The sequence below is a fragment of the Hoplias malabaricus genome, chromosome 7, assembly GCF_029633855.1.
Source record: "Hoplias malabaricus isolate fHopMal1 chromosome 7, fHopMal1.hap1, whole genome shotgun sequence".
NCBI classification, from domain to species: domain Eukaryota; kingdom Metazoa; phylum Chordata; class Actinopteri; order Characiformes; family Erythrinidae; genus Hoplias; species Hoplias malabaricus.
Window position 1 is genome coordinate 25,544,407 of NC_089806.1, and position 12,028 is coordinate 25,556,434.

General features: G+C 37.6%; 1 protein-coding gene across 1 annotated transcript; it reads left to right on the forward strand.

Moving 5' to 3' along the window:
• Nucleotides 1-663: 663 nt before the first annotated feature.
• Nucleotides 664-10,579, forward strand: ntmt2 (N-terminal Xaa-Pro-Lys N-methyltransferase). Its single transcript, XM_066676082.1, has 4 exons — nt 664-838; nt 6,105-6,277; nt 9,640-9,892; nt 10,323-10,579. The coding sequence occupies exons 1-4, from the start codon at nt 664-666 to the stop codon at nt 10,577-10,579; spliced, it is 858 nt and encodes a 285-aa protein (XP_066532179.1).
• The last annotated feature ends 1,449 nt before the right edge of the window (nt 10,580-12,028 follow it).

Genomic DNA, 12,028 nt, shown 5'->3' on the forward strand with positions numbered 1-12,028 from the left:
ATTGTGTGCCTCTCCACTCTTCCTCCAGACTCTGGGACTTTGACTTCCAAATGAAATGCACAATTTACTTTCATCTGAAAAGAAGACTTTGGACCACTGAGCAACAGTCCAGTCCTTTTTCTCCTTAGCCCAGGTGAGACTCTTCTGGTGTTGTCTCTGGGTCTTGAGTGGCTTGACACAAGGAATGCAACAGTTGTGGCCCATGTCCTGGATACATCTGTGTGTGTTGGCTCTTGAAGCACTGACTGCAGCAGTGTCCACTCTTGTGAATCTCCCCTAAACGTTTGAATAGCCTTCTCTTGACAAACCTTTCAAGGTGGTGGTTATCCCTGATTGTGTAGTCTCCTGAACCAGACTAAAGGACCTGAATTACTGAAATAAATAAACTTTTGATAATATTCTAATTTATTGGGATGCACCTGTTTGTATTGTCTGTTGTCCCAACTGCTGCCCTAGTCTTGAAGTCGGTTATCTGTTAATCCCAAAGAAATGTGGAGCACCCTCCTTTAAATAAAGGGATCTCAGCTGATCAGTTACAAGTCAAGCTGCCAGGGGCGTCCCACACAGATATAGCCAAGGCAGTTTTCAGCACTCAGCCTTACACCAACACCACACACAGCTCTGTGCCTTACTGCTGACAGATCCTGACTTTGACAGTCCCCGATGTCCGAGTCCACATCCATCATGGAGTACAGTGGGACACACCAGGCATTTAGAGACCGTTGGGCCAAGACAGACGACAACATTTGCAGACACAGCATGTCCCTACACCTGCACAACAAACTGAGACAGGAGTTCTTTGCCAGCTACCTGTACCTGCTGGAGCAGACCCCACTGGGTAAACACAGGGTGATATGTGTGTGTGTGTGTGTGTGTGTGTGTCTTGGGAGCATGTTATATATATTAAGATTAATGTGATTAAGTTTTGCCTCAGTCTCACTCCCAAAGAAAATATGTGCTTGATATAATGTAGTGGCTCATCCTGGTGCCGCCTGAATAGCTTGATTCCAGGTCTGAGATTGCACACCTTGTTGTATTAATGAGTTTTGGGGAAAGACACCTAACAGTACATTCATCTACCTCTGGAACATAATTAATATATCTAAGATAAGACTGGCTGCCAAATACCACAGATGGAAATGGTAATTTCAGGGCATTTTGTTTTCTTTTAACCAGACACAAGCATGGCGTAGCCAAGTGAGATGAAGCACTAAAGAGTTGTGTGAGATCTAGCTATTATATTCTTACAATATAGTGTAAGCTGATATAATATAGCTATTAATGTTTTGGCACTATATGATATTATATAATTCTACTATAATAACAGGTAATTGTGGATTTTACACAGTGCAGGGTCCTGGGGTTATGGGTTTGAGCCTTGCCTCTTTTGTGAGGAGTTTGATGTGTTCTCTTTGCTTCTGTATAGGTTTCCTCAAGGTGCTTAGGTTTATTCCTACAGTCCAAAAACACACGCTGATATGTGGATTGACCACACAAAAATATCTATAGGTGTGAGTGTGTCTAGGTGTGCTCCTGTCTTACGCCCAATGATTCTGGGTAGGCTCCAGGCCCATCATGATCCTGAACTGAGCAATTATAAAAAAATATATATAAATTCATTCATTCATTCATTGTCTGTAACCGCCTATCCAGTTCAGGGTCCCTGTGAGACCGGAGCCTACCCGGAATCACTGGGTGCAAAGGGCGCCACTCACACATTCACTCACACACTCACACCTACGGACACTTTTGAGTCGCCAATCCACCTACCAACGTGTATTTTTGGACCATGGGAGAAAACCAGAGCACCTGGAGGAGACCTATGCAGACATGGGGAGAACACACAAAACTCACGGTCCCTGGAGCTTTGTGACAGAGACACTACCTGTTGTGCCATCATGCTGTCCTGAATTAAATATATGCATTTAAAATAATACATTGAGGTTCTTTGTTTGCTAGTGTAGCTACTGTTAATAAAATTAACTCACATACTTTCACATGCATACTCATACACAATGATCATATTCACTAAAGTACAGAAAGCCTACATAAAATGTCTTGCACTCTTGAGTTTTATTGTATAGATATAGTTTTTCACATGGTTAACTATTATATAGTACACATTAATGTTTTATATGTATAAGAATAATATGTGTAGATGTATAGACATGCTACTAAGCCAGTAATTAATGACATTTTTCTGGTATTGCTTTTAGCATCCAGTTCAGGCTCCTTGATTGAAGAATTCTTCCACATCCTTCCACAATCCGCAATTTTCAAATCAGGGAACTGTGAGGGTTCAAATGTGGATTATGGAAGTAGTTCTTGGTGGATTTAATGATTTTTTTTCTTCCAGTCTCTCTACATCTTCAGGTGCTTGACTGATGATTTCACATTTTCTTTTAGAATGCTGATATTTCATGAAACCCATTCCACTATTAACTGGCTGGTACACAATGCATAGTAGACGAATCCCTATTTGTCACATCAAACACTGCTTTATTTTACTCCAAAAATACCTTCGTTGTTTGTGGTCAAAGTTAAATTTTTACTTCATTTCCAAAACTCTTTTGAATTACTGAGATGTTCTTATAACTCAGATGTTGCCTTTTCTGACGAGCTTGTTTCTTTATGCATTCCATATATAATATGTAATCAGACATTCAAATGTATGCTCTGTATAATCTTATTTTCACTTAGAACAAAACATGCTCTCAGCTATGGTAGATAAATAACAGGACATCACATAAGTGGGTCTGGGTAACTAGTGCTATTTCTGTCCTCCACATCACCTTACTCACATTTCAGCATCACACTTCATTCATCCTGCCAAATCTGGTCTCCTGCTTCTCATCTGATCACATAGTGTCAGCCTGGACACTTCTAGTCTGATTGTCCACTCATTCAATGACCCTTTCCATCCTTGCTTTGATCTGCTGAGCTCCTGGGCAGCTGGCCATTTGGGAGAGCCCTGCAGAGACCTGGCCAGTGTCCAGCGGGACTGGTGTTCCTGTCTTAGTGTCGTTCTTAGAAAGTGTTGAAATTTGTTGCATCACCACTTGATTTCAGCTGGCAAAAAGTCCTCACACACTTTCAGAATTCCCAGTCAACTCTTACTCACTGCTTATCAACTGTGAGCATGTCCTTTATGTTGTAAACACAAGTTGATTTGGAGTTATTGAATGACAGTGTGTCACCATTTTAAAAACCCCACCTGCTACCAACTCCACCACCACCACCACCAAAAAATAAATAAATAAAAAATACTGTGTTTATCTAAATTACAGTTTTGGAAGTTATTTAAAAATCCCCTAATGCACTAAAAACAGTTGCTTATATGTAAATCTACATCTTTTTTAATATGTGTCGCGCTATGAATGTGCTATTGTTCCCCATCTCTATCTCAACCCACCCCTACACAGCCTGCCTTAAACTTGAAAGTTGACAGGATTGGCTGCTTGGGTCTATGATGTAAGAAACGTTTAAACTGTCTGTATCTGCATTTGCTGGTATGAGAATATTTTTGGAACACTGCAGTTTTAAAAGTTTTAAAAGAAATGCTCAACCATGGGGTTCGCTGCTTATTTCACTCATAATACATCTTCTAGCATAAACAACTCAACAAATACATGTTAACAAGGATAAAATAAATTGATTCCCACTGGTGGTGTCTTTAACATTAACATCATCTTGTTTTCTTTAAAATGACTGGTCGATTGTTTACATGCACATATGTATCCTAATGTAATGTATAAAAAGGCACCTAATGGCATTTATTTGAAACTCACCAACTGTTTTTGGCAATGACTTCCAAAAACCTGATGGGCTTGGATTGTTATAATTTGTGCAAAGATAATGCATCCAAATATTTTTTGTACACCTCCTCCTGACCACAAGCTCACCACTGAAGGATAAAAAAGGCTAAAGTGTCCAAATATTTTTAGTCCTGATCTACGTAATCCCCACTATCTCAGTTTAACAAAGTCATTCAAACAGCACAGTTCTCAAGTCTTAACAAGTGATTAGTGTACTTACAACATGCTAGACTATTGCAGATATATTTAGACATAAAAATGCATAGATCACTCCACTGACTCTAAGATTTTTTTTTTATTTTTTATTTTTGGTGACAGTTTGAGGCAGTTCCTGCAGTACCACATATGTGATGACGGCTTTATGGGGCCATGTTCTAAAAGTTATAATTGCTGGGGTCTATTTTTGTGTAGACCCATAAAAAGAAATGCAGGGAAAACAGTATTTCTTAATAATTACTTTATAACAGCTGCAATAGCAGCAATTATATATAAAAAGTGCATTTTTATAAGACATGGGAAACACACATGTAGATAAACAGAGAAGTGTTATGAAGAGAGCCATTTTACTTTGCGGTTAAATAAGGCAATTTCATAGACAAGTTTTTAATGGACTGTTTTACGCAACTCATGTAACCGCATTAGTGTGGCTCCCTTTCTCTGAGCAATTACGTCATTAGCCAGACTATTGTGTGCATGTAAACATAAATTATATGTCATATAATGTCAGAAAGCACAGGCCTGTTTGTTGTTCCTTATAAAGTTGATGAACTTAGAAGCAAATGTCTGATGACTTAGTCAGATAATATAGGTGTAATTTCCCCATGGGTGTGTGTGGGGGGGTATAATTATAACTTCACCATATTGACCCATATCAAAATGCAATATTTTTCAGTTATTTAGTAAATTCAATTGTTTTTTCTGTTAACTGAGTGTGAAATAGTATTATTACTGCTAGTGCTGGTACTATATACAATGATTAAAATATTTTTGTTGCCACCACCTAAAAACCCTAATGGAATTTTTGGTTGGTCCTCTAAATGTCTATTTCTGACCATGAAAACTATTGTCATAATTTGGTCATGCTGAGATTAGATCCTTCTATTTTGAGAATGAGATTTAATTTGGTGATGTAGTATATAAAGTTCACATGGAACTGGTGGCACTGAGCATGCATTAACAGTGCCAGTGGGGCTAGGTACAGCCTTAGTCACCAGGGAGGCAGGTGTGGATTTACGGTTGTTGATGGTAAAGGGTAAGGTGGCTTGGAGGGGGGTGGGTCTGGGACGCCAGACTTCACTGTTGAGCCTTCTGGAGGAGTGGTGGGCTTAATTCAGCGAAAACACCAACGAGGGGAGGTGGCTGCCCCTGATGACCCCTGTGAAGAGCTAGTAATACAGTGGCTGGTTTGGGCACTCATAGGCTGGTCTCAATGTTTAACCGTAGTTGTTAAGGATAACCTGTTACTAATCGGATCATAAATGGCCACAGCAACCTTAGTGTTGAGGTGTAGGATTCAACAGGAATTTTGGTGGCTGCAGGTAGGAAGAGAGTGTGGTGAGCCCTATGTGAAACTCTCATGGGTGAAATTCTCGTGAATTTGTCCATTTAAAGCTATGTTTGGTACACATTTCAAAGCAGAAATACTCAGCAAAGACCTTAATTGCTTATTATGCTCATTAAACATCTTCTAGCATATAAACAACACTACACAATCATGATAACAAGTTAAAACACTTAATTTTCTTCATGTCCAGTTTCCCGTTAATTAGGACTCCCCCAGTAACACAGTGTTAAAAAGGTGGGACGGCAAAGGCTAGTTTTCATTTAGACGTCTTTTAGGAACCAGCCATCGTTTCTTTTCTGAAATGCCACTATCACCATTCCTCTGGGCTGCTTAAAACACTTGAAGAACACTATCATTATATTAGCTAACACCCACATACACTGAGGGAGGGCTATCCTACTCACCCAAATGGAGTGGACTATTTTCTCTCAGATTCTGCTGGCTTCGGCATCCCCAGGATTTTAACCTGTAAACTTCTGAGCCAACACAGCACTGAAGCCATACTGTGCTTCACATGATTCTTTCATATTCAGCAACATACAGTTACCTCTGTGATCTTCCAAGGAATGATTTTTGTCGTTTTAAGTCTTATCAAGCTTTATAGATATATATTTCACTGCAGACTGTACAAGATTAGCTCATGAATAGTGAGACCATGTCTAAAAATCCTCTGAAGTATTTAATATTATTGTGGCCTAATCTTATATACTTTTGCCCTTTCACAGTGAAGCTATATCCTGTGACCTGTGAGTACATCAACGGGGAGAAGCAGTTCTACTACAGAGCCCAGAATTTCTACAAAAGTGTGCCGGCCTCAGAGGAGGGCATGATGGGAGATTTTGTGGAGATCTCAGACTTAGACCTGGAGGGCTCCAGACAGTTTCTAAAGAAGTTTGTGGTACGATGCATGGGCATTCCTCACTGTGATTACTAGAGTATGTCCATTAGCCAGTGATAATCTCTACTATGCAACTGACCTTTACCAGTCTCCTTCAAGCATGATCAAGAGGAATTTCTAGCTGCTCCACCTGTGCCTGGAGTTCTTGTGGCTAATTAATGGAATTTATATCATCGGATATTTTGATGGCTATCTAGAACAGGGACAATATTTTCATGCCCTTCTCTGGCACAAATCAGAGCTCAGTCCAGTATCAATGACTGAGGTCAATAAATACTACAAACACACTGAGGTCTATGTGCTGAAATAAAAGACATTCTACATAGCCACAACATGCCCCCACCCCATCTTCAGAAATAATTATACAGTGAAAAATATAATAATCTCAAGTTAGGGTCTATGATAATAAATTTATGCCTGTGGATTATGGTAACATAACTGCTGAAATTGTGCAAAATAAAAGTGCATTTTGATGAAATAAGGGATATCATAGATGTAGGTAAACAGAGAAGTATTATGAAGAGAGCCATTTTTCATTACAGTTAAATCAGACAATTTTATAGACATGTTGTTTATGGATTGTTTTACATGACTCATGTAACCACACTAGTGTAGCTACATTTCTCTGAGCAATTACAACATTAGCCAAACTATTGTGTGCATGTGAACATAGCTTATATGTCATATAATGTTAGAAAGCACATAGCTAAGCCTGTTTGCGGTTCCTTAGCAAATTGATGCACTCTGAGGCAAATCTCTGACTTTGGCAGCTTTTTATAAGTGTAATTATAATAATTATAACTTGGCCATAATGACCCCATATCAAAATGAAATGTTCTTAAATAATTTAGTAAATACGAATGTTTTTGCTGGTAAAACAAAATTGAGTGTAAAATAGTATCATTACTGCTATTGCTGGTGTTATATATAATAATCAAAAACAATTCTGGGGATAGGTGTTGGGGTGGTGTGGTGAGGGGCATTTAGTGGTCATATATCTTTAGTTTCAGTGCAAAACACTGAAGTCTCTACTTAAATACTCTCAGTCCATGTACAGCATCAGAACACAGAGGAATATCTTGATGATCTCATTTCTCCTGGAACGGCTGGATCATACCTCAGCTCAGCTTATTACTGGTATTTATTTATATTAAGTGTCTGAAAGGCTTTACAGATTAATTTAGATGAATTGTTCCTCACAGTTATCCAAAACATCTGTAGGCCTCTGTGTAATTGGTGTTAGCATTTCTGGTGTCCAGTTGTCTCTATAAATGTCTCCATATCACAGCTGGTTCTTACTCACTAATCCTCCTTCTCCAAATTTGCATTCTCCGTTTGATGTGCTCAAGCCCCTGCAAATACTCCCAGCTGGAACTTAGCCAGGCTTACTGTTTGTCTTCATGTACAAATATATGGGTGCACACTGCTAGTTTGAAACAGGGTCTGCTATAAATATCCCAATGACTTTGACAGGTCAATGTCTTTGAGCCTTATATTAATCCCTCTTGATTTCAGAAATGTTTGTAGAGGAAGTACAATATATTCATCTCTGATGCATAGCGACAATACAATACATTCATCCTTCAGCTGTGTTGTTACTATATAAAGGAAATGAACATGAACCCAGGCTCTCTAATTTTTTCCTCAAGCTATTTCCAATCTAATTAGCACCTCTGGAAAAGTAAACCCAATAAAAAAGTGGATTATGGGAGGCTGTTCCAAGTAATAACACCAATCTTTAGTATCATCTTTTCTGTATGATCTCCTCTACTAATGTACCACATTGCATGTTATGTAACGTTATGAGAACATGATAATCTGAATGATGGAAGTGACATTTCAGCAGGCTCCTTCAGTGATGGCCAAGATGATTTTCTAGCTCCTCCACCTGTGTCTGAGCTTCTTATGGTTAATTAGTGTATTTAGTCAGCCATGCACATTTTCCACTCAGCAAAGGACAGGCATATAGAATGTCTCTCTAACAATATTAGATAATGTGTGCTTCAACGTACAACTCTAGAGGTGGGCGATATGGCCCTAAAATAATATCACTATATTTCAGGGTATTTTCATGATAATGAAATCATAATATTCTTGACAATATGAAAAAACACTGAATACTTTTATTAATTTCCAGAATACACTATTGCATCAAAATAAATGCTATGTTAATATCAATTAATAATATATTTAATTAATATTAATTTTACAAACCTAACAATTTCAAACGTGCAGAAGGAACAACAAATAAATGTGCATAATAAATGTGCAAAATAAATGTGCATAAATAAATAAATGCAAATTTCCATCGTACATGTCGCTATGCCTAAATGTGTCACATAATGAATGTATACAGTATTATGTGTAACTGCATGACTTCATTATGTAAGCAAGTCAGAATATCACGGTTATTAAATATTGATTATTTTTTATCATTTGAAAAAATGTTGCATTATTATTGCAGGCGATACGAAATGACACAGCCCTAGTACATTCATTCATTCATATTTTGTAACCACTACATCCATGTAAGGGTCGCAGTGAGCGCAGAGCCTACATGAAATCACTGGGTTCAAGGCAGCAGCATATCCTGGACAGGGTGTCATTCCATTGAAAAAATATCTCACAATCACACACACTTCTGGATAATTTCACACAGCCTATTCATGTACCAGAATATGTTTATGGAGAGACGGAGAAAACTCATATAGACACATAAATAACCCACTAAACTCCTCACAGACAGAGATCAAAGGCAATATTATAAAATAACATTTTCACTAAGTGATCGTGACATTCACTCAACCCTATCTTACGAAATAAGAGGACAAGGTGGGAACTCAAATCAGGTCAGGCCTAAATGCTGTGTTAACATCTGCCTTTGCACCCCCGGAGTAATTAATTGTATGGCTAACCCAAACACACACAGTGAGAACCCACTAAACTCCTGACAGACAGAGAACCAAAGCTTCATATTTCAGTCCTAGAGGTGGGTCTGTTTCTTACAATAAAAGAAACCGCAACTACAAATTTCATCTGATCCATCTATAAAGCCTTATTCTACATCTCATTTACTAGCCAAGGAAAAACATGTATCCCAATTTTTTGTCAATCTTTAGTTTACTACATTGTTTGAACACATGCCCTTCATACTGTGAATATGTCATGATGAATGGACCAGTTGAAATGCTCCAAAATGTTTTGATATATATATATATATATATATATATATATATATATATATATATATATGTATATTTATATATTTGTTTTCACAGGAACCTATTCAACAAAAAGTACCTAAATCAAAAATAACACATCACTTTCCTCAGCAATTTGTGCTGATATCATTATCCCTGTAGGGTCCGGGAAAGGCTGGTACAAAGCGGGCGCTGGACTGTGGCTGTGGTATTGGACGGATATCTAAAGGGGTCCTGTTCCCTGTGTTTGAAACCATGGAGATGGTGGACATGATGGAGGACTTTATTCTCCATGCTCACGAGTATTACTTGGGTGACTATGCTGACCGTGTAGAGTCATACTACGTCTACAACCTGCAGGACTTCATCCCTCCACCCAAGAGATATGATGTCATCTGGATGCAGTGGGTAGCCTGTGAGTGATCAAATTACTGCAGATACTGTGTTGTTGGATGGCTTGTATTCTGTATCAAATTTTCACTTTGCCAACTTTTACCACAAGCCTGCATAGCAGTAGCTTGAAATTATAAGAACAAATGAAGAGTAGTTTACCACACTGTCCATTTGAATTCTAAAGATAATCTATGTAAAACTGACCAAAAGAAGATGGTGTCGGGTTTAAAGACCCCTAGTTTTTTCTAACAAAATTATTTATGCATTCTCTAAATATAACACATTTACATACACTGTAATCACCAGCTACTGCTTATTCATTGGATATTACATATTTGAAAAAGAAAACTGTGATCTCTGCATTTTATATATTCCAGTTTGTTCTCTGTAGTAGAATATAGTACTTTATGTGCACACTTTATGTGCAGACATTTTCCTGATTCGGTCCTCAGGTCATCTGACAGATAAAGATCTGGTGGAGTTCCTGAGGCGAGCAAAGGAGAGCTTGAGGCCCAATGGGGTCATCATCATGAAGGACAACATGGCACGGCAGGGCTGCAGACTGGACCCTGTTGACAGCAGCATCATCCGCCACCTGGACATCATGAGGAGCATCATTCAGAAAGCAGGCCTGACCATACTGGATGTGGAGAAACAGGAGGGCTTTCCTGAGGTCATTGTGCCTGTTTGGATGATTGCTATACGCTAATTCCCTGGCCACAGCTGTAACTTAGCTGAGTTTGATTCCGAGCCTGGTTTTCTGGAAGCACTGTTTTGCTGAGGTCATGGTAAAATGACACAAATGGGGTAATTTTACTGCTCTTTCTACCATCTGCTGATTTCAAGGCTACAGTGTCTTGGAAAACTCATGCTAGTTTCCAATTTGATTAGGATCTGTTCCATTTAATTTATTCGTATTCATTTGACTGGAATCACTTCAAATCAGTTCAGTTGAATTTGGCAGAAGTGGAATTAGTGTACGTTACTATTTCGGTTTAAGTCTGAGACAAGAAAAACAAACCAGTCAAAGCATGGAATAACACTAATAAATGCTCAGAAAAGTGACTCATAACTGTAATTATATTGCATGTATGTTTTTGAGGTACAGTGTCTATAGCATTCCTTACAGTAAATTATATCCCCAACCATAAAAATGGGATAAGTAAAGTGGTGTAATTATTTTTAAATATATATATATATATATATTTAAAGTATAGTTTGTAGGACATCTTACTCACCATCGTGCATGAGTAAATAACTATCATAACCTTTAACAACTTTACAGAAAAAATAGATGCATTGTAACTTTTTCATTTTTAATACACACACACACACACACACACACACATTATATATATATATATATATATATATATATATATATATATATATATATATATATATATATATATATATATATATATATATATATATATATATATATATATATATATATATATAAACTAATATTCATTTATTTTCAGGTATTTTGCCCAACACAGTAAACTTTAAACACAGAAGGATGTATATAATTTTTTTTTTCTACACTTTACGACAAATGTTTGTCTGTAATGCTACTTCAGTAGAATGAAAGGATTTATTAGCTATGCTGTTGTCTATTGTACATCAATAAAAACAATTTATAACACACCTGTCTTGAAAACATCTACATGTGTATCTGATTCTAATTGAAAACATATTACAGCACAGATACATGTGTGGGAATGAAGACGTTAGTTGGTTTAGTTTTTTTTTTTTTTAAATAACATAGGTCCAGGCTTCTTCTCTGTTTAAAATTAATGCTTAAGTTTTTCCCCAAAACATTTCAACCACAAATACAGCTCTGTAGAGTTGTGCTCTTGACCTGGAGCTCTTCCTTCCCTCACCATTATAAAGAAACTGAACGTAATCAAACTCTTCCCTCAGAAGAAAGAAAGGCCACTGTAATGATCAAGAGCGTTTTGTTTTGTTTCACGAAGCATAAAAAACCACATTGTTTAGGTAAATGACTCTCAGATGGACTTTATGTGCGGAGAAGTGGATTGTTGGGGTTTGTGTTTTTTTTTTTTTTTTTGACAGAAAGCTCTTTTGTATCCCTGTTGGCTCTTGTCCAGATCTGTCACATCCTGTCTGAGAAGAAACCATCATGGCGTCGCCT

Bases quoted from the DNA above. Each gene is read 5' to 3' on its own strand.
- ntmt2 (XM_066676082.1), top strand. From the start codon at position 664: ATGTCCGAGTCCACATCCATCATGGAGTACAGTGGGACACACCAGGCA. The intron at 839-6,104 runs GTAAACACAGGG...GCCCTTTCACAG, and splicing joins GCTGGAGCAGACCCCACTGG to TGAAGCTATATCCTGTGACC. The intron at 6,278-9,639 runs GTACGATGCATG...TTATCCCTGTAG, and splicing joins AGTTTCTAAAGAAGTTTGTG to GGTCCGGGAAAGGCTGGTAC.